Source organism: Ambystoma mexicanum, chromosome 4q (genome assembly GCF_040938575.1).
Source record: "Ambystoma mexicanum isolate Mex_15411 chromosome 4q, UKY_AmexF1_1, whole genome shotgun sequence".
Lineage (NCBI taxonomy): Eukaryota > Metazoa > Chordata > Amphibia > Caudata > Ambystomatidae > Ambystoma > Ambystoma mexicanum.
In genome coordinates, this window is record NC_090928.1 from 919,753,145 (window position 1) to 919,776,805 (window position 23,661).

Genomic DNA, 23,661 nt, shown 5'->3' on the forward strand with positions numbered 1-23,661 from the left:
GCCCGGTTTGGGAGGGGCCTTGAGGGGGGGGGGGGGGGTGCTGTCATGATCTCTGCTTCCAAAAGGTCAGGACTTACCCAACTCCCTTGGAAGCAGACCCATAACCCAGGTTCCGAGTGCCAACCAGTCCCAATTGGGACCTTTTGGACCCTGTCCTGGCGCCAGTGGCACCAGGCTCATAAATATGCCCAGTCCCAGCGCTGGAAGCGCCGGGCTCATAATGCTTGGGTGGACTTACCTGCAGCAGACCATGCTGCTTACTTACCTGCCAGTTGAGCCTCTAATCCTCTTCTGTTTGGGACTACTTTTCCTGTTGGGTGGGGCAGGAGCCACTCCCTAGGTTCAGAACACTGGAACTCTTCTGGAAAGCAGGAACTCTTTTCTTACCTAGGCGAGGCTGTGGAAGGAGACACCTAAGCACTACAGGAGGCTATTTAAACCACACCCGATGGATGAATCTTGCTTTGCGTTATTCTGCATCCTCTGCAGCAGAACGCTCATCGTGTCTTCTGCATCTGATCCTGGGCCTAAGGGAAAAAGGCTTACCATCCTGAATCCAGTCTTCAGCAACACCTATAAAGACAAGAAAGAACAGGTTAGCATTACGGTCTTCAGTGACAGCGCTTCTCTTACCTGGTCCATCGGCTGTCACCAACGCCTCGCGCTGCATTCCGGCATCTGAAAGACAAAAGCTTACCAACTCTTTGCACGCTCCGGAGGCCTTCGGTGCTGCATCCCGCATCTGAAAGACAAAACAAGGTGCGTTTAAAGACATTGGGTAACTTTATTACTCACGTGCCATTACTCCTTCCCACGCCAAACCCAGTGGGTATTCCGGCACCCTTCAGCAGCTCCGAACTTGTACCTGCAAGATAAAAGGACAGTTAGTGCGCATCGTGAAGCAGGCAACAAGCGCTTACTTACGTGCTTCCAGGCGCTTCTATTCCTCACACGGGTTCCATCCTCAACTCACTTCAGCCCGTCATCCGCCATCGCCGGAACCCTGCAAAACAAGAGACATCATTACAAAAGACTTTTAAAGACATTTGAAATACTCAGAACTTACCGTTCGTGCAGTAAACGACGGACAGCAGTCCTCTGAGGTCAAGAGGCCTGCACCCTTATCCAGTGAAGAAACTGGTTACGGCACCCTGCCCCGAGGCAGATGGAGAGCTCGGCGTTCACTTACCTAAGGTGAGAGCGTTAACCTTTGGGGTTCTACAGGAGAAGAGAAGGGGAAGAAGAGAGAGACACCCAATAACCCCAGTTCATTAATCCCATATTCTCTATCTGCAGACATCTTACTCTTCGAGTCAGACATACAGTGCACAGAGGTCCAGCCCAAAGAGCCAACCGTGTGTTACACATCACCTTTGAAGATACGGTATTCGCCCAGTCAAGACCGGCGCCTCTGCGGGAATCAGGTGAGCGTTACAGCGGGATCTTTCGCAGTAAAAGCTTTTTCCAAAGGCAGAGCACAATGCTGCATTCTGCTTCGCATGGACAATATTTCCGCAGTGAGGTATATCAACAAGCTGGGGGGAACAAAGTCCAAGATGTTAGTAGAGATTGCCAAGGACTTTTGGGACTTTAGCCTGAGCAAGAACATAGCAGTCAGGGCGGAATATCTTCCAGGAACAAAGAATACCGTAGCCGATTGGAATTCTCGCTATCTGGTGGACTCCAGCGACTGGAGGCTACACGAATCCGTTTTCGACAAGCTACAGCGCAGATGGGGGCCGCTGCACACTGATCTTTTTTGCCTCCAGGCTGAATGCGCATCTGAAAAGCTACTTCAGCTGGAGACTAGATCCAGAGGCGACGGGGACGGAGGTGTTTGGGGACAGAACGTTCATTACGCATTTCCCCCTTTCGCAATGATCTCCAGAACCCTAGCGAAAGTGTGCAGGGACAAAGCTGAGTTAGTGATAGTGACTCCAGAGTGGAGTTCTCAAGCCTGGTTTCTGATTCTGATGGAACTTTCCACGGATTTCCCTTAGAGGATCTTACACCAAGAGGAGCTTCTACTAGATCCAGCAGGAGCACCTCACCCTCTGATCTTGGACCGGAGCCCGAAACTGTTGGCTTGCAGAATTTCAGGCGAAGGTGGCGCTTGCCGGGACTTTGAAGGAGGCTACAGAGCTCATCGACGTATCATGGGCTCCCTCGACAGTCAGGAGCTATAATTCCGCTTGGCAGGCCTGGGAATTATGGTGCAGGGAGAGGAGTATTCCTCCCATTTCAGCTCCTATAGCACAGGTCAAACTTCCTGGCAGCCCTGAGCGCGGAAGGGAAAGCATTTAGGACGATAGGCGTGTATAGGTCTGCCATATCGGCTGGTCATGACATGGTGGACGGAATGCCAGCGGGAGAGCATCCAGCAGTTATAAGGCTTCTCAAAGGCATTAAGATGAGTAAGCCGCCAATGTCTAGATATTCAGTCCTCTGGGACGTCACGAAGGTGCTAAGCATGCTGGAGAGATGACCAGAGAATGAATCCCTTTCGGAGAAGCAATTGTCCGGGAAGCTAGCTACGCTGTAATGTTTGTTATCATGAAGACGTGTATCTGATGTGAAAGCTCTGGAGATAGATCAGAAGATCTTTTATCCAGAGGGGATAGCTTTCAATATAGCGCAGCGCCCAAAACGAACTCCAGGATAATATCTTATCCGTATTTTCCTGAGAACAGCAAGCTATGTGTAGCGCGATGCCTAAAGAGATATGAAGCAGTCACAGCAGCAGTGAGGCCTGTGGGGGTGACTCAGCTACTTATTGCACGTAGGAAGTCCTTCAAAGCAGTGGCGGCAGCAACCATAGTGAGATGGGTGAAAGAGGTCATAAATGCGGCAGGAATAGATATATCTATGTTTGGAGCTCATTCAGCCAGGGGAGCTATGGCTTCAGGAGCTTTTGCAGCAGGAGTTCCGCTGCATGAGATCATGAAAGCCGCAGACTGGGCCAGTGATTCAGTTTTCAGGACTTTCTATTTTAAGCCAGTAACTAATATTGCAGCAGCAGTGATGCAAAGCTTTGAACAAGCATAATGCTCGCCTCCAGTCTTGTAATAGAATACAGATTGGCCATGCAGCAAGCGCAGGAAGTCTTGATTCTATTAAAGACACAGAGGCAAGCATTATCCCACCCATCAGGAATAAGAATATTACAATATCGTTGTACTGCATTATTGTTTAGCATATTAAGATTTCCCGACCCTAATGACAATGAACTTCTCTTTGTTGTAGAGGAAGAGAAGAAAAATAACAGACTAGTGGATCGACAAAGGCCTTCAGCAAGAGGCGTGACAAAGGGATACAAGTTGTTGGAAGTTGCTTCTGTTTATGTTGAGAAGAGTTAAGCAACGTTGCACAAGAGAAAAAGAAGAGGAAAGGACCTAGGGGCACAGGGCTTTATACTTACCCGAGGACTGTCATTGGTGGACAGGAGAGAGGCTAAGGACTACAGAGCCTCTAGGACTCTTGGGAGGGGGAGTTTATATCTACGCCCTTCATGCTTTGTTTTTTGTTTTTTCAAGCCCATTGGGCATATATAAAACATTTTTTTTTTTAAGTTTAAAAGTGAAAGTTTTGAATTGCTGTTGAGCAGTAGAATAAAGAAGAAAAGCATAATGCTCGCCTCTGTGTCTTTAATAGAATCAAGACTTCCTGCGCTTGCCGCATGGCCAATCTGTATTGTTGACCACGTAGCTGCCTCACAAATGTTTTTAATAGAAACAACTCTTTTGCAAAGCAGAGGAAGTAGCCATGCCACTAGTGGAATGGGCCCTCAAGCCTGCTGGAGGATCCTTGCCTGCCAGCCTGTAGCATACTGAAATTGCTAGAATAATGCATCTGGATAAGGATTGCTTTATCGCAGCCTGACCCAGTCTATGAACTGTGTAACCTATGAATAGTCGGTTGTCCAGACGAAGTTTTGACAAGCTTGAAATGTAGGAGCTCAGAGACCTATGTGGATCGAGCCTGTGCAACCTCTCCTCCTCCTTGCCAGGATGAGGGTAGAAAGTGTGTAACACAATCTTTTGTCTTAAATGAAAGTCTGATAGGACCTTGGGTAAGAATGAAGGTTTGCCCCTCAGGGCAACTTTGTCCTTCTGAAATACTGTAAACAGTGGTTTAGAGGATAGTGCCTGCAACTCACTCACTCACTCGGCTGATATTAATGCTACCAACAAGATGATATTGAACATTAGTAGCCTTAAAGAACATGAATGGAGTGGTTCAAATAGTGCACAAAAGACATTTTAACACCAGATTGAGGTCCCAAACAGGAACCTGAAAGGGAGATGGAGGGAACACAATAGTGAGTTCCTTCAGAAATGGTATCACCAAAGGCATCTTAAAATGAGGTTTCCTCAGATGAGCACTTGAAGATGGATCGCCCCGCCAAATAACCCTTAATGGTCCCAACCTGAAGCCCTAGATTGGCTAGGTACAGTAGCAAGGAGAACACCTCCAGTGTTTTGCATAGAAAAAGGGTCCACATTCTTGATCCTGCACCAGCTGCAGAATTTGTTCCAATGGCAGCAGTACAAAGACTTTGTTGCTGGCCTTCGGGCCCAAAAGCAAAATCTCCATTACGTCACACGTGAGGTCCCAATCCTTTTATCTCAGCCTCTCAGAAACCATGCGTGAAGGCGGAGTGTTTTGACCGCTGGATGGAGAACCTGACCCTCCTCTCGTGAAAGAAGGTCCCCCTCTGTGTGGAAGACGTATTGGAGGGCAGATGGCAATGTCCAGAAGGTCTGGGTACCACGTCATACTAGCGCAACCCGGGGTAATTAGGATCATGTGTTTCCCGAACCTTCTCAACCTCCTGATCACGTGAGGAATGACAGGGACTGGAGGAAACTCGTACAGGAGTGAAGACTCCCAGTCCACCATGAACGTGTCTCCTAGAGCTATTCGAGGGAAATTCCCTGGAGCAGTACACAGTTTGCACTTACCGGTTGAGACTGGTCATGAACAGATCCACTTGAGGGGTTCCCCAAAGGGTGAAGATCTCTTGGACTTCCTTAGCTAGTTCCCACTCGTGGGCGACTGTGCTCTGCCTGCTCAGAGCATCCGCTGCAGCGTTCTCCTCCCTGGCTAGGTGAACTACTGCCCAGTACCAGAGCTGCATTGCCTCTGTGCACCTTCTCTCTTGTTGAGGTAGTACATGGCTACTGTGTTGTCTGACATTATCAGGACATTCTTTCCCCATACAGAAGGCAGAAAAGCCTTCAGCGGAAGTCCGATTGCCCTCAGCTCCACAAGATTGATGTGTAGTTTGGACTCCGATTGAGACCAATGACCGCTGATTGTCAGATCGTTGGTGTGGGCTCCCCACCCTGCGAGTGAGGCATCCATCACTACGGTTATCTCCAGCCATGGGTGCCAGAATGTTGTCCTCACAGGCCCACCACAGGAGGTCCTGTGCAGCCCTGCTTGGAACCTGAAGTAGGTTTGACATGTTGCCCCAGAATTGAGACCATTGTGTCCTGAGAGCGAATTGAAGGGATCTCATTCTCAGGCGAGCCTGTGGCACCAAAAAAATGCAGGTTGCCATGAGGCAGAGCAACCTAAAAAAGTCAAAGGCTGGGAGACGCTGGACACTCTGAAACTTAGAGACCATCTGCAGATTGTCTTGAGCCCTCACCTCGGGTGGCAAGATCTTTCCTAAGGATGCATCCAGTACAGCTCAGATGAACTGGAGCTTTTGAGATGGTGTCATATGGTACTTCTTGTAATTGAGGGAGAAGCTCAGTCTGTAAAGAGTGGCAGGTGATGTTGAGATGATCCAGTACTTGTTCGGGAGAACGTGCCCTGATCAGCAAATCGTCTAGGGAGGGGTGGAAGTGAATGCCCCATCTCCTGAGACTCGCTGCCACCACTGCCATCGGTTTGGTGCAAACCCTTGGGCGAAGGTCAGCCCAAATGGCAGAACTCAAAACTGATAATGAGAACCACCAATGGCGAACCTCAGGTACTTTGTGCTTGAGATGGATTGGCACATGAAAATAAGCATCCTAAAGGTCCAATGACACCATCCAATCCTGGAGTTAGAGGGCCTGAAGGATGGGGGGCGTGGCCAGCACGCATGCCGTGAGGACAGGCTTCCATAGAGCTCCATCCGTGATCCTTCCTTAAATGAATAAATGTCGCTGAGATTCAGTCTGCAACACGAGACAAAGGAGTAACAGCGCAGGGGAACCGACTGCTGACACTCGACAGCGACCCTGGGCTGAATCGGAGACCAGAAGCCCGAAAACGGGAAGCCAGAAGTCGAGCCCCTCCGATTCGCAAGATGGCGGCGCCGGCCACGAAGCAGAACTGAAACGGCCTCGACACCGGGCCACTCCGCAGACCGCAGCAGCTGAGGACGCTGCTACTGATGAGCCTGCCGACTGCTCCGCCGACCGCATCCTGGCCTGTGCGAGCGGAAGACCGAGAGGGGAGAACCGGGGCTGAGGACCGCTGCAGCCGCGGCGCATCGAGGAAGAATGGTGCGCAGGAGCGGCCTGACGAAGACTCGCCCGCCGGGACGGTGAAGCAGGGGACACGGAGCTGCACCTGCGACGCTGACCCGCTCGCACACAGGTGAGGCCGGGCAGGATCACAACTGAGGGGAGCCACAGGGAACATAGCGGGAGGCGACGGGCCCCCGCACGATGCAGCGCACAGGGCGAAGACCCCTTAAAGACACCCCTTGCGGGGGCACCCGACCTCGCCCTGTACGACCTCCCAACACCCGGGAGCGAGAGGAAGGCCAACCTCATCTGGGCCCCCGGACGGCTGGATAACGTTGGGGGCCCACATCAATAAATACAGCCCATCTGGCAGCACGGCAACCGCATCACCCAGGCCGCTGGAGGGCACAAGAGCGATCAGCGTACCCCCAGGGAGACTGCACTGAAAGCGGCTGAGGTCCGCCAACTATCGGGAGCCAGGAGCACCCCCAACGACACATTGGGCCCAACTGGCAAGTTAATACCCCCCCCGGGACGAAGGCAGCAGCAAGACAGACAAGGGGCAATCACTACTGCTTGACGAAACGGCCACAGGGATACTCCCCACCGAAACAAGCCCCAACGCAAACATAAGACACAAGTGGACGGGGCACTGAGGAAGGCAGGACCAGGCCAAAACAAGCAGGAGGACCAGCTTGAGTCACAAATCGGCAAGCAGGACAGTGAGGCGGGAAGGCCCATATAACTATTTGGGCTGCTAGACACTGGCTGGACACGGAGCCCCGCCCAGGGGTCCCATCGAGTAACACCGGAACTACAGCACTACCTGAAGGCAGTAAGTCAGGGCCACACAACTTGCGGATCAAGACCTGGAACAGGACATAGGAGGGACCTTGGGAGAGAGATGTCACCCCCCAAGAGCAAACTGAAACTGGTCACAATGGACTCTTTCACGACGGCTAAACCTCAGAGACAACCACAACAGGACCAGGAAACCTTGGGGGAACCCCCCCAGAAGGAAGAAGACCTCAAACATGCACAGGTCCTACAGGCAATATCTGCCCTCCACACATCGGTGGAGGGGAAGATAGAGGAGGTGAAATTGGACATGCAGCTCATGCGTCAGGACGCCCGCAACCTCACCGAGAGGGTCACGGCGGCGGAAAATACACTACAAGACACTGCGGAGGACACCCAAGAATTGAAAACGCAAGTCCAGGAACTAGAGCAGAAGGTGGCAAGGTTGGAGGCGCGCTCCGAAGATGCCGAGGGCCAAGCCCGCCGAAATAATATTCGCATACTAGGGGTTCCCGAGGACATGGAGGGCCCAGACCCGACCGACTTCGTCGAGACGTTGCTGCTACAGGAGATAGGCCCAGGGAAGCTCTCCCAGGGGTTCTCCGTGGAAAGAGCCCAAAGATCCCTCCAAAAACGCCCACCGCCAGGCTCACACCCACGACCAATTATAGCTAAAATTCTGAATTTCCGCGACTGTGAAACCATACTACGATATTCAAGAGAAGGAGGAGAAATCAAACGGAAAGACTCAACGATAGTCATATATCCGGACTATACACCCACTGTGCAACGAGCAAGGAACTCCTTCATCCCAATAAAAGCAAAATTACGGAAACACAACCTAAAGTATATGTTGCTCTACCCGTCACGCCTCAAGGTCCTCTACAAAGGAAGAGCGACATTCCTAGAGACTCCAGCTGCAGCAAATTTATGGCTGGAACATAACAACCTGGCCGTCGGCAAGGATGATCCACCAAGATTGGACATGGCATGACAACCCACCCAACGTTATAAGAAGAAAGGTGAGACCTCCCCATGCAAGGCCACCAAAGCAGACACTGAGATCTCAGCGGAATACTACTAAGTTGATTGCCGGATCGGACGGGAGCTCGAAGGATTACACTAGCACGAAAAAACGACCCACCCCCACGGAAACTGTGTAGGCAATCTACCTGCACGCATCCTGATCCGGAAGGCCAGGAGTGGCCTGAAAGGCTCGGGACCCCCCCCCTCCCTCCCCCTCCCCCCCCCGAGCGTTGCAAGTTGGAAGCAACTGCTGGGGGAAGTTCAAAGTTACACGGTTTGCTGTTCCCATTCAAAAGAATGGAAGTTACTACTGTTGGTAAGTCTCCAAAAATGAAAAGAAGGGGGAGAGGGACTGAACTGAGGGAGGAGGAAACTTGCATCTTGTCCCACACAGGGAAGGGGCTATTAACACCAGTACCATGCACACGGACACCAAAAAGAGAGGAACAGAATGGACACTATGCCCACTTTGAACCACCATGACCACAACAGCAATTAAAATATTGACATGGAATGTGCGAGGTTTGGGGACATACATCCGCAGAAACAGAATTAAGACCTACCTGCATAGAAAAGGGGTGATGATAGCGTTACCACAGGAGACCCACTGCACGACTGACTCACTGGCCAAACTCCAAACACACTGGGGGGGGGGCAGGGATTCGGCACTGCATACTCTAAATATGCCAGAGGAGTGTACACCTGGATACACCGACAGCTCCCTTTCCGCTTGAGCAAATCAGAGGTTGACCCGGAGGGTAGATTTGTGATACTATGGGGGCACATAGAGCAGACAGAAATATGCATAATGAACTCTTACTTTCCCAACAGCAATATACCGGCCCACCTGGACTCAATATACCCCAAAATCGTGCAATACAGAGATAGCCTGCTCCTCTGGGGGGGTGACCTTAACTGTGTATGTGATCCGGCACTAGACAGATCCATCCCCCACCCGAAGGGTCCAACAGCAGCGTCAATGACCCTGACTGCAATGATAGACAGGCTGGACCTGGCAGATGTGTGGCGCGAAACACACCCAACACAAAGAGGATACTCATACTACTCATCCCCGCACAAACTATACACGAGATTGGACCACATCCTCATAGGCAGAGAACACTTACCCCAAGTGGAAGGAGCGCAGTATTTGGGAAGAACCATATCTGACCACTCCCCACTCTTGGTAACATGGAACCACAATGGCCCCAGACCCCCGATCCCCATGTGGAAAATGCCAGCGGAAGCACTCAAAGACCCAGACTTTAGAGAGGAGCTACAAGACTCCATAGATAGCTACATAGAAAACAATGTGGGAAGTGTGGAACACAGCAGCACGGTATGGGACGCCCTGAAAACGGTGATAAGGGGGGAAATCATTGCAAAGGCCGGGGGAATCAGGAGACAGCTCAGGAAAGAATTAGACCAGCTGGAGAAGAAGATAGAAAGGTTAGAGGCAGCTCCCATAGGTGACCAGAACAGGGAAACGGAACTTCGGAAACTCAGGGGAGAAAATGATACAGCGTGGAATAGGCTAGAAAAGCTCGACCACACGGCCAAAACGAACAGGGCACACACAGAGGCGGACAGACCGGGCAGGCTGTTGGCCTGGCGATGCAGAAGGGAACACCCTAGACACCCTACCACGACGCTGCGAGATGAGGAAGGGAACACACATCACAAGCAGCAAAACATTAACGACACCTTTAAACGTTTCTACACACAACTCTACTCACATGGGGAACAGATCCCTCCAGAACAGATTACAGACGCCCTTGATGAGATAGGACTCCATAAGATACCACCCGAACAAGCTTCGATACTAGACGCTGAAATCACGCTGGACGATATAACAAGCCATCCGGTCCCTGGCCACGTGCAAGGCGCCTGGCACAGACGGCCTGCCCTCGGAGTTCTACAAAGCATATGAACCCTCCCTCACACCTCTGTTACATGAGGTGTACCAAGAGGCATATGAGAGGGGAGTGCTGCCCGAAAGCATGGAGGGGAAACATTGGTGGTCCCGATCCTTAAACCAGGCAAACCGGCAGATCTGTGTGATTCCTACCGCCCGCTGGCAATGCTAAATTATGATGCGAAAATTTTAACAATACTAGCCAAGCGACTGTGCAGAATAATAGGGGACATAATACACAGCAACCAGTGCGGCTTTATACCGGGCCGAAACACATCAATAAATCTGCGCAGGCTACAACACATCATAGCCCAAACTAATGAAGACAGGAGCTCATATGCATTAATGTCCTTAGATGCCATAAAGGCATTCGACTATCTATTGGGAGTGGCTGGTGGCAGTACTCAAAAGAATTCGGCTTCGGACCCGGGTCCATTAGATGGGTTCAGATATTGTACACCGGACCAAGAGCTAGAGTGAAGTCCGGGAAACACGTATCAGAAGCCTGGGACATACAAAGAGGGACCAGGCAGGGCTGTCCACTATCCCCAATGCTGTACATACTGGGGCTGGAACCCATAGCGATCTATTTTAGGAAGCAGTTTTTTGATGCTGGCATAAGACTAGGAGGGGTACACCACATCATTTCGCTTTACGCGGATGATGTCCTTATATATGTTAGAGACCCACACCTCAACGTACCCATCATGCTGGAAGTCCTGGACAACTACTCCAGAGTATCTGGGATCCAAGTCAATAAGTCGAAATCCTGCATGTTCCCCCTGGCGGCCCTGAAACGCGTAGAAACGGAGGCACTTCCGAAGGTAGGGATAAAATGGCAAACCACCAAATTCAGATAACTAGGAATCCAGATAATGCACACCCCCACACTGATGCATGAACACAACACAAAGGATATAGGCAGGGAAATGACAGAGGGGGAGTGGAACAGAGCGCTTACATTCCCCAAGGAGGTGTCGAGAAACCACCGGTTCCGGCAAATACAGATGAATGTACTGCATCGAACCTACCTAACCCCGAAACGGATAGCCAAATTTAGCAAGCAAATGCAGTCAAACTGCACCTGGTGCAAGAAGAAGGAAGCAGACCTAATCCACATGATGTGGGAATGCCCCAAAACGAAGACACTTTGGGAAAAGGTGAAACAGACATGTGAGAAAGCAGATATGACCAAATACAAATGGACACCGGAGGAGTGCTTGCTAGGAACCTACCCCAGATTAGCCAGGATAAAGCACACAGTCAGACTTCTGGACATAACGTGCATATTAACCAAACGAACCATAGCCATGTCCTGGAAAAGAACAGCCGGACCACAATATAAAGCATGGTATGGAGAAACTTAACGATGGCTCCTGGCTGAGACCAAGGCCTGGGAAGAAAGCGTGGCCAGATCAACCGATGAGTCCAGCAGAGCCCTGGAAGCATGGAAAGAACTCACTAGACATATGTTTCTCCCCTCCGACAACAAGCCCCCCTGAGCCAACAGCCTGGAACGAACATATCCGCAAGCCAGACAGGGAGACCCGATGAGAGCTAATGAGACGCTACGGGCCTCTGGGAAGCATCCCCCCACACCCTGCGAGCAACCCGATTGCCCCCTTCCGAACACCCCTACCCCCCGGGGATGAGAGAAGCTGAACTACGTGAACATAGTAAGGAGACAGTTGTTACTGTTTGTTAAAGTTAAAATTAAAATGTATTTTACTTGAACACGAATAAGGCACAACATGGAAATATGTAACCGATGTTATTGAAAATGCCAATAAACAAATTTTAAAATAAAATAAATAGAGGGCCTGAAGGATCTTAGAAAGCGTGACCATCTTCAGCTTGTCCTTACCTGTGAAACTTGTTCAAGTATCTCAAGTCCAAGATGGGTCCAAGTCCTCCGTCTTTCTGGGGGATTAGGAAATATGGAGAATACCATCCTTTGTTCCTCTCCGCTGCAGGTACCGGCTCTATAGTACATTTCTCTAGCAAGGTCAACATTTCCTGCACAAGGAGTGGATTTGGAACCTTCAAAGAATGGCTCCCCGGTGGATGGTTCTGAGGTCTGTGAATGAAGGGAAGGCAGTAACCTTGGGCTATGGTTTCTAATGCCCAAGAATCAGAAGTATTGTCTCGCCATTCTATCAGATGCTGAGTCCATCTGCCTCCCACTAGTGTGTTGTGACTCAAGACCTCAGAGGTTTTGAGGCGGCTTAAGCAGCGGCTGTTAGTAAAGATGCTGCTGCTTGAGCAGGCTTTGCACCTCTCCCTCGTCCACCATGAGCTAATAATCTTTGGCCTCTTTGATCAGCCATTCCTCTCGCTCTTCCAACTGAGGAGTAGTAGCGAAAGGATCTACCCCTCCAAGATGGAGCATTGGGGTGAAAAGGCTGAGGCTGCCTAACAGCGGCACACAAGGATTTGGCTGCTGCCTTCAACGTCTGCAACCTCAAGGATTTTGTCAGTCTTGCTGCCAAAAAGGTGAGACCCGTAAAAAGGCATGTTAAGGAGTCTAGATTGCAAATCCGGTGCAAATAAAGACTTTAACCACGCAAATCTGTGAATCACAGTGCTTGCCGCCATGGCTCTGTCGGGTCAGCAGAATCCAGAACTGATTGAATAGACTCGCACATGGCTTCCTTGCTCATCCTTAACAAGGAGCAAGAAACCATCTTTCCTCCCCTTCGGCAATATACTCAGCCACCATAGAAATGTAGTCCCATAGTGTATGAAAACTTTGCCAAGACACATGTGTAGCTGGCTGATTTAAGATCCATGCTCCCAGTGGAAAATGACTTTCTTGACCAGGCATCTACCCTTTTATCACCCCTATTCAGTGGGATGGTCAGATAGGCTACACTGTGGACCAAGCCCACAACAGCTTCGGTGCGGGTTGCACACCCTTGCTCTAGTAGACAGACTAGATGAATGTACGATTTAAGATAAGTTTGACAAATTAAACAAACGGGTCTACAACCAAGTTTTAGCTCGCTGCTAGGCTGACACACAGGACCACAGGCTTCTTTTTTAAGCTTTTTCAGAGACCCCATTGCTCGATTTAGTGTAGATGTGAAATGCAGACTTTTCCAGCTGCATCCAGCCCCTGTTTCCCATGCTGCTATTTGAAAGCAGCCTCCAGCTGATCACTAACGGGTGATTGGAAAGCACAACAATACCACTTCTAGCTACATACCAAGATATACAGCTAACTTCAGTTGGAAGCTGCCACATCTACAATAAATCGAGCAATGAGTCTCTGAAAAAGCATAAAAAATAAGCCTCTAGCCCTGAAGTTGACGCATTAACAGAAAGTTTATCGAAACCGGTCGACTTTTGTTCCTCGATATCTTTTCATTAATTCAGGATACAGTATATTTTGTACACAATGTTCTAACCCTCCTAGGTATGCACATTCCGTGATATATTATATACAAACCTTTTTATAGTAGGTTTTTGTAGATGCACCCAGTCCACACTTTTTCTGAACACACTACACTGTGGGTGAATAAAGTACCTTTTATGTAACTCCCCTCTGAAATGCTCTGGCTTTGCTTATCCAGACATTTTCTAGCCTTGTGGGCTAACTTGTGTTCTTTTACCGGTGTATAAATAGAGATAATAGAGATAGGGTGTGCTTCCATTCAAGGACAGCACTAGTTTTAGGTGACAGTGGATTTATACCTGCAGATTTTTCCTTATTTTGCTCACCAGATACCCAGTGTGTGTGTGTTACAGAAATAAATGAGCCAGGAATTATAACGAATTACAAATATTGAGCTGGGTGTTAGATCCCAGAAAATGAGTAAGGAAAAGAAGAACGCTGGTTCCTAAATCCCTGAGGCCAGGGATCCAGGGGAGGCCAGTATCCCTTTTGGTGAAGTTTCTCCTAATACTCAATTCTGACACTCCAAGCTAAACCAATAGTCCCCAAAAGGTGGTCATCTCAACTGCATCTTGATCAGAATGGAGCTGAAGCCATACTTGTGGTAGGCATTTTGCCTATTCCCCTCAGTAGTAATGTGCTGCAATCAAGGATTTTCAAGTTTAATTTCCTTTTATTTAATAACTTTTTTCTTTCTCGTTATTCTTGCTCACCCCCTTGCTTTCACTCAATTTCTTTTTTCCTGTCGTCCTTTCTCCACTCTGTTACTTCACAACTGTGCTCATATCTTAGCATTTGTAACAGTTTCCCTTTAGGGCAGTATTGCAGTATTGCTGTATTCATCTACTCTTCATTAATTCCATGTAGTTTGTGATGGAAACAACAATAAAAACAGATGGGCAACAAAGAGCTGCAATACTTGCATGATCCAAAACATTTAAAACACAATACAAATCTGGCACTATTATAAACATATCCTACCAGAGTGATATCTCGCGAGGCAGCAGCTGCACTCATGTGCAAACTTGGCTGTCGGACCGAGCTACTACAATCCAATGCTCGAGCAAATGTCCCAACGGCACTGAGAAAAAAAAGCACAAATGGTCACTAGAAAACCTAGTTACAGATTGCAAAAGTATGCATTTACATTGTTCAGGTTCTGAGCCGGACCTCTCTTCTTGAATGCCCCCATTTTGTTTCCATGCTTTGTTTTTTTATATATGATATGATTCAGAACCACATGGACACAGGTAAAGGGAAAGGTCTGCCTATCTTTCACATATTTCAGACTTTCTCATTGGAAAACGGAATATAATGCAAGTGTGTATCAGCATATACAATGTGGGATATTGCATTGTTGAAAAGGTTCTCTCAACCCCTACAGATAGTAATGCAGTATAATTTTTGTGAATGCAGAGGCCTCACCTGGCAGGGCCTCGGTTGGTGTGGCTAACCTCCTGAGTTCAGTTTTGAGGTCCATCGGATTGCAAACTTTTTAGTGAACCCGCTGATCAAGGGGAATTTTGATAATTTATTACTCAATGTGCCATTGTTGGGGACATTTCTATGACATTATTACGTGAAAAAACAATAGAACACTGCTGATGTGAGCATTGTTCGTTTCCCATGTTACGATGCTGCCAAAAGAGGAGTTGGAGAGGAAAGGACCCATTGGAAAATGAGGACAGTGTTGCACCCTTTCGCATCTAATAGGGCATGAAATGACCGACAGAAAATATGACACCAGGGAGATTTGTCATTGGCATGATGGGTATTGTGTACCAGCTGAACCAATAAAATAGGCTATTCTATACTGTGACACCTCTGCCCCCTCTCCCCCCACATTTTGGCATCCCATGCTCTGGAAAGTACATGAACCCATTACACCAAACTGGGAGTACGAAAACAACCTGCCATCTGCAGAGGGTGTGGAGTCGGGGGAGTCGCTTTCACTTCAGGACTCCACATTGCCCAAAACTCTGCATGTGACATTCAAAATGGCTGGCTGGCCTGAAATAATATTGGTCCACAGTAGCATGGTTGTGATTTATTAGCATTAACTGAACCAAATGCAGACCAAATGCTATGCCAATCATATTGTACATGTAGTAAACCACACAGATGTCCCCACTCAGTATGGGGCAGCCCAATGGGAAGGACCAGAACCCTAAAATAGGAATCAGCAGATGGAGCAGAGCGAGGGTGAAAGGAGTTGGAGAGTGAGGAGTTGAAGAGTGAGTTGGGCAAGGAGCTGCTGACAGAAGATCATGGATGAGAAGAGAGGAGGCAGAGAAAGGGACACAGGAGGTGGAGATGAAGGGCACAGGTAGACAAATCCCCTAGAGGAGTTGTTGGAGGAGTGAAGACAGAAGACTGAGAGCTGAGAGAAGTCACCAAAAGGAATAGCAAAAGAAATATCAGGAAGGAGAATGGCAAAAGAAAGAAGGTTGGTGAAAACCTCTATGAAGTCAGAACCAAGAATACAAAATAGGAGGTTTTAAGAGTATCCCAGAGAGGATGAAAGAAGGGAGAGGTGGGGTCATCGAGGACAAAGAAGGGCATCCCAGGAAGGAGATGGGAGAGAGACAAAACGGCAGCGAGGTGGAGGAGTGTGTTTGGGAAAAGATTAAAGTAGAACAGAGGGAGAGGGGTTGAAAGGTAAGACTAGGAGAGTAGACTGTAGAGTATTTGGGAGACTAAGCAGATTACCAACTGGGAGGCATTAGGGAAAGATATCAAAGTGGAATCCAGAGAGAATATTCGAAGACAGTTGGAAAGAAAGCCGAACAGGTCAGGAGAGCGGTGGTGAAGACAAGAGGATGTTGGCAGATCCCACACTTAACGAGGGTGAACTTTTATTATTATTAGGGTATCTATTGAGCGTGGACCTTGCTTCGAGACCTGGAGGGCTTTACAATCATGTGTGGTGGGGGGTCAAGGGGAGGGGTGGTAGAGCACAGTGATAGAAGTAGAGACAAAAGAAGTGGTGAGCCAACATGGAAGGGCAAAAGTGGGCATTTCGCAGCAAGGGATCTACAAGCAACTGGGGGGAGGGAGGGAGCAGATTGTTAGGAGGAATGTTCAGTTTCAGTGTTAATTCCCTTTAACCTTCGAGACCCCCAGCCCTGTGCTGGAAGGTGGGACCTTTTTGATTTTTAACCTCCTAAGTGAGTGAGCCTTTTCGCTCTGACCAAGATTTTGTGTTCTTTATGTTTGAATGGAGTCTCGTAAACTCTATAGGCATCTGCTTTTATACAGTGACACACAGCACCCTTTGTGCAGTGCCACTGAGGAGTCCCTTGGACTCCTAAATGTTTAAATACATTTTCTTGTGCGTACTACAGTTCCCAAGAATAGTAGGACAACTTTTGTCTCACCTTTTTCCTTTGTGGGTCCAGCACACACCACCTTATGTGGAGTGCTGGGGGTTACATAGTAACTCCTTATCCCACTTCTCATGTAACATTTTGTTAACTAAATAACTAACTTGAATGGCTGGTGGCAGTGGTTTCTTTTTACTACCTTTTGTGCAATGTATCTGCAGGTTGATTTTTCAGCTGCAGCACAGCACCCAATGGTGACCATTTTACCAAAATGGCCCCCCGGCTTCTTTTTTCGCCATTTCTCATTTGTTAGTTCCCTGTGGGCTTTTACTCTGTCCTTCAGATCAGTTTTGAGTCCATTGTGTGTTTTGCCTTTGGCGGGCTTCAGCCCTGAAGCCTGCCCAGGCTCCAGGGAATCATACAAAAATGTCGACCTGAGAATTGCGACTGCCGAAAATGCAGACTTTTTTTTAAACCCCCCCCCTTACACCACATATATATGTGTGGGGGGGGGGTATGGGGATATTATATTAGTTTGGGGGGGGCTGCGGGGGTCTCCCCCCGTATATCTATGTGGTGCAAAGAGGGTTTAATTTTAAAAAAATTATTTTCGGCCGTCGCAATTATGTGTGGTCTCCGTGATCACATAGATCCGGCTCCAGTGTGTCTAGGAAGGTAGGCAGTAAGGGAGGAGCCCGAAACTTCACTGGCCTTTGTTTGTAGGCATGCCTGGCCGAAACCAGTTCCAACCGGGCGGGTGGCTGTCCTAGAGGAAGACCCCTCCCCCCTGGCGCACCTGTGTGATTGACAGCTGCGATTTTGTATAGAAGGCGAGGGTTTTGGGACTACAAGCAGAGTTGACCACTGGAACATCACATCTGAAGAAGACGCAGAGAGAAGCCAGCAGCACGTTCCAGGACTGCGAAAGCACTGGTGAAGCCTTGTAGCTGTGCTGACCCAGTTTCTCACCCCCCATCGACAGGGGAGCTCTGCCAAGGACAACCCCCTCCCTTATGCTGGTGGGACCAACTAGCTTCAAGACCTGTTTTGTTCTGGGCCAACCCCTGAAACGCTGCAACCTTCCTGGGCTGCAATTTCCCCAATACCTGGGTTACCGGGACCATCAACGAGTGCATCGTCTTCCAAAGGACGAATCCGGCTGAAACTTTGCAGGCATCCGTGTGAGTCTACACAAGCAAGGAATCTTCATTCAGAGTCCCCTCACCAAAGTTCAGGACCAAGGGAGTGAGGAAATTCCAACCAGGGATATTCGTTCCTCTTTGGCGCGGAGAAAAAGGCACCAAAACCACAAAGCCACTGAAACAAGTGGAAACCACTGCTGCAGAGTCCCTCTCGAGGGTGTAGCCGCAGAAGCCCGCCAGACGTCCTTCCTTTCGTCACCACGACCAAGGTCCAGGAACAAGAGTCTGCATCAAGAAAGAAGTCAGCTGGAACCTCTACTTCAATTCGAAAGGTACGGTGGGATTTTGGGTTTAACCACATCTAGTGCTTCCAAGCTTGGGGAGTGCTCCTTTCTTTCCTTTTGAATTACTGCAATTCAATTGTGCAGGCCTAACAGCTTGTGCACCTCAGATAGGCTCTCTTGAACTGCTGGATTTTCTTCAATGAACTGACTGTTCAAATAACTTTCTACGAAGATTGCATCAGAACTAAAAACTGTCTAATTGACTGTGGATGTCCTGGCTCCCTAAAGGCATCCCTTCTGAACCCTACTTTGGCAGTGCGTGTTCCCAATAAAGGTTTTAATCGTTCTACACTCTTATTGCTGGGGTAAAGACTTCCTACATCCCTCTCTGAGAAAAGACAATTGTTACAGTACTACACTGTTCTTTTCTACTGTCATTTTCCCCTGCAAACTCAATATTGTACAGTGAGCCATAAGTGCTACTACTGACCTTAACTGATGTCACTACGTGTGCTAGAAATGTTTTAGTACAAAAAGAATTTACTCACCTTCATTATTGCTGCTTATATAACTTCATTCTGAAATTCTGCTCGATGTTACTATTAGTTGCTGCATAACTCAGTGTGATTTATTTGCTTTGTGCATATATAAATACATTATTTAATACAACTTTTAAGAGTTTAAGTGTTTACTTGAATACTTTTCTTTACTGACTTCATTGTACTGCTCTACAGCAAACAGTACCCCTTCTAAGATAAGCCTGGGTTGCTCAGCCACTCTACCGACATGTGTAATACAAGCCTATGTTAAAAATTGGGTCACTTATACCAAGCGGATAAGTCGTGTAAAGTCCCACATCAGTTGGACTTCACAAAATCTTACCCAGCACTGATCACCGAGTCTCAGGTAGGGTGGGGAGTGCATGGTCCGTGGACCTTGGTGTTAAGGAGGAGCCATTCCTAGAAGAGGAAGGTCTCGAGCTCTTTCCTGAAGTGTAGAATTGAAGGGGCAAGTCTGATGTTGACGGGGAGGAGGTTCCAGAGTCTTGCATCATAGAGGGAGAAGGCCAGTCTTCTGGTTCTTTCCTTCCTGCATCATCGCAATTCAAGTCTGCACATTTCCTTACTTTTGGTGGAACGCAGGCCTCCAGAGATGTGGAGTTTCTCAGTGAGATAGTTTGAGGGCTTCACAATGACAGATTTGTAGATTATGCAACAGGATTTGAAGATTATGCAGGCTTGCAGCGGGAGTCAGTGCAGTTCGATGGGGGGGTCGGGGTGATGTGGTCAAATTTGTGGAGTCTTCTAATGAGTCTTGCAATAGCATGCAGGACACATTTCAGGTATGCCATGGTGGTCCTTGGTAAGAATTCCAAAGGGCATTGCCACCATTCAGGTAGAAGAGGACCAATGTTTGGACAGCGTATCTAAAGTTATTCTCTGGGATGAAGGGCTTGATTTTCAGCTACAGAGAAAGTTGGTACCAAGTCGTTTGTGTTTCCATATTATGTGCTGTTTGAACATGAGGCGTCTGTCGATACTGAGCCCAGAGGACTTAGCACAGGTCACTAGTTGGGGTGCGAATCCCTCAAGGTTCATAGCCGAGAGCCAGGTCTTGATGTCAGGGTGTTCGTTGTTTTTGGTCAGCAGTAGGAATTCAGTCTTGGAGGGGTTGAGCTTCAGGTAAGCACAGGAGTTCCTGGACTGGAACAGTGGAGGTTCAAGTAGGTGGCAGAGCAGTGAGAATTCCTAAACAGAGGATGGAGAAGACCGGAGGTGCAGATGAGGTCCTGCGATGTAGGAGACTGTTGCGACCAGTCGAGGAGGAACGTGAGGGCAGGGGGTTGGGGAGCAAGGCCAAGAACCCAGGACAGAGAGGTAGAAAATGTCCAGAGGAAAAGTGTGATTAAGGTTTGTTTTCAGATTATCTATTAACATGGCTTTTGGGTCTTTTATGATGGGGTATTCAATCACTGTCTTATTATAAGTAGATATGCGCCACTTCAATTGTCAATTATATAATTCTGGACATATTTGATTGCAAATAAATAACATACCTCTAAAGTACAATCACTGGAATCGATTAACTATCTTTGCTTTATCCTCGGGTTTCCGTTTGGTTATCTTTGCTCTACTATATGAGTGTTGGTTTTTTTCTTAACACACTGGCGACTCTGTTTTTTTCTTTTTAAGGGGAGTCGGGTTTCCAGACTTACACTAGTGAAATCTCTACTGAACATACATTATTTTTCCAACAGGCTTTACTCTGTGCATGTTGGTAACTAACTTATTCATGATTGTGATACTGGCGAATCTGGTCTGTTTGTAAACGTGTCTCTACTATTGGCATACATCCATTTTGTGAAGACGAATTTAATTATTACCTATTGTAATTAGTTTTGCTCCTAAAGAAGGGGGTTCTTCCACCAAAACGTGTTGGGCTCAGTTCTACATAAGCAGAGAAGCTTGTAAATTTTCAGAAGACTGCATTGTGACTTGTTCATTTTCGTTGGCTGAATTTACATTATAAAGGTAGGCACTTTAGGACACCAATTCTTTCTGCCATGAGGAAAAGTGTGACGCAATGTAATTTGCTCTTCAGGAGTACATGGGTGAGTAATCTAGAAATGGATACAATACTTACTCAGTCCCACACTACAACTAAACCAGCAATGATCTCAATCATTAAGGTGAAACGAGAACAATCTGGCAGGTATACCTCCTTTGCATCTTATGGTAACATGGGTGGAGGGCATGCAACACTTTTCAGAAGAGATTTGAGCTAGCAATACCAAAATAAAGAAAATATCCAATCAAGGTTCTATGCAAAAATAAGACCTTAATCAAACTAAAAAATACAAACACACCAATATAAACATGATTAGCCCACCCCTGTCAAGGAAGATAATGAATATGCAAACAAAAGGGGGCCCTCTGGGTCTAAAGGCAGCGGTAGATGGGCAATAGTGTAGGCAGCAATGTTTAAGTTCAAAGTATGTCTTTTAGAAAGGTGAAGAGTGGGGTCTTAAAAGTCACTATGCACCAAACAGGACAGAACCCCTACAGATACCTTTCAGTCTTGTTCTCTGGGCTCAACAGTATCGATCAGAGAGCTCTTTGAGGTTGCAACTCAATGTGGGGTTGTTGAGTCGATTGGGTCCAATAGACATTCTGGTCCAACAAGTGGCAATATGACTGGACTAGAAGAAGCTTGGGTTAGGCAGGCGATGTCTGGGTCGCATAGGTCACAAGCTGTTGAGACTGGATCCAGAGCCGAGGCACAGGCAACGTAAGCAGCCTAGGAAATCCCAAGATGGTGGAACCCCTCACTTGGCTGCAACAACTCTTCTGTGCTACTCTAACTCCTGCCTCTTCCATGTATCAATGGAACTACAGCAATTACCACCCCAGTGTCAGCTTCCCATTGTCCTGGCAGGGTTTGCTTTTTAAGTACTGGATTCTAGCTGACCCCCTGGGGTAGATCCTTTGCTCCTGAGAAAGTGATAAGCCTTCGAAGTTCCTAGAGCTGGACCCAAATTGTTTGCTTTGGGTGGCCTAGTTCCAAACGGCTACTCCACAAAAAGGTCTTCACAGTTGAATGAGCCAGTAGAAACCGGTTTGAATGTTAAGGCAGCTTCTGTACCACACTCTGTTGCTTAGGTGACTTCTTAGGTTAATTACATCTACTTATCACATAGTTACATGAAGCTAAATACAAGAGTATGAACAAGACACAGCACTGGCCCCATCACCCAGGCAGGGGAGCTCTAACTGTCTCAGCGTGGAACCCTCTGATAACATTCCAACATTCACACAGCAACACTCCATGTGACATCACAAGCTCACTGCATCCACTGACAGTCACTACATAACATGGTGTGGGTGACGTTTGTGTGTGACACAATGGTATTAGAGAGCGGTAGCAGAGTAAAAGATTTGTAAAAAACGGACAGAGTGAGGTAAAGCCTGAAGTGAAGTCCAAGTGATGAAAAGAGAAAGTAGTGGAAGCTGCCCCAAGTGGGATGATACGCCCGTACTTTTCTGATGGGGAAGATGTGCCATCAAGTGCAAGATGTTCCATGGCAGTGTCTAATGTGATGAAGAAAGGGGAGTTATGTCCAGGGAAATGTCCCATATGGTGAATTAAGGGGAGCTGTGACCCTTAAATTGAAGTAGTTGCGTCCCACAAGATGAAGGGGACCAGGCATGTCGTGGGAAATGCAGAGGGGTTCCCATGTAGTAAATTTGAGCGATGAAGCAGCATTGGATATGAGCACTGTTAGCATTAAGATGGGAAGCAACGGTCGCTCTTACGGTGTCTGTGCGGCGGTTTAGCGCGTAGAGCTCCATGAGGTGCTGTGTTCAGAGCGGTAATTATGATGTCATTAAAGACACTGGTGTGTTGGCGATCCGATCGAACGCAAGCATACCGTTCGGATGAAGAGTTCTGTAGCGGTTGGAACTTTAGGAGTTGGAGATACGCGGCGCAATCCAGAGAGCCGAGGTGACTTGTGAGGAAAGCACCTACGGTAACGTTGTAATGTTATGAGGAAGCGGACGGGAAGTGAAACCAAGGGTTATTCCGACGTTGGTGCATAATTCGGCTGCAAGGCTGACTGTGGTTAACGTTGGCAAGATTATATGGGAAGCGGCATGTGTAAGAGCAGAGTAGCACATGGATTATGGTCAGGAACAATGCCGTTCGCATGAAAATAGAGTGTATCCATCAGCACACGTGGGCACCATAGTTCATTATTACGGAGGAGCATATGCTGAAGATATGCCTTAGAGACTATTGAGGGGGATATCAGAATGATGTTAATGAAGCTGAATTGTCTCCTTTTTATGAGAAACACAGTAAAGCAAGAAGTAGATGATGCTGTAAATCCCTACGATATACTGCAGTGTCGCGAGTAGGGAGTGAAGTGCAATGTAATGGGTACTGTTGGTCCAGGAGTTAGCGTTTTGAGGAATTACAGGTTGTAATGGACCTACAAACCAACCAGGATATTATCGTTGCTGTAACGTTCTCCAAGGAACCAGCGAAGTAGGCCCGCATTGGCATGGAGAGAGAGTCAAGGTGTGAAAGTGCTAGAGTAATACTTTGAGTATTTTCAGGGTGCTTAGCACGCGTCAACATGGACTTTTAGGTGCTTAGAAGTTTGGTTAAGGGTCATAATTTGGCCATGGACTTTTAGGATGAATATGTATTAAGTCTATGCTGTAGTACAGTTATGAGTTGCATATAGGATTCGGTAATGCAAAAGGAATTGTGTTCCGACTAGTAATAATGCACACTGTTTAGCATGAAGTATG

At 47.8% G+C, this 23,661-nt stretch overlaps 1 protein-coding gene across 4 annotated transcripts in view; it reads right to left on the minus strand.

Annotated features, from left to right (window-relative positions):
• The window catches only part of MTA3 (metastasis associated 1 family member 3), a 1,736,304-nt gene that overhangs the window by 1,426,215 nt on the left and 286,428 nt on the right, over nucleotides 1–23,661 (minus strand). For all 4 annotated transcript variants that reach the window (XM_069608476.1, XM_069608475.1, XM_069608474.1 and 1 more), the window contains one exon: nucleotides 14,579–14,678. In XM_069608476.1, coding sequence (XP_069464577.1) covers nucleotides 14,579–14,678 — 100 coding nt within the window. The remainder of the gene's footprint in view (nucleotides 1–14,578; nucleotides 14,679–23,661) is intronic.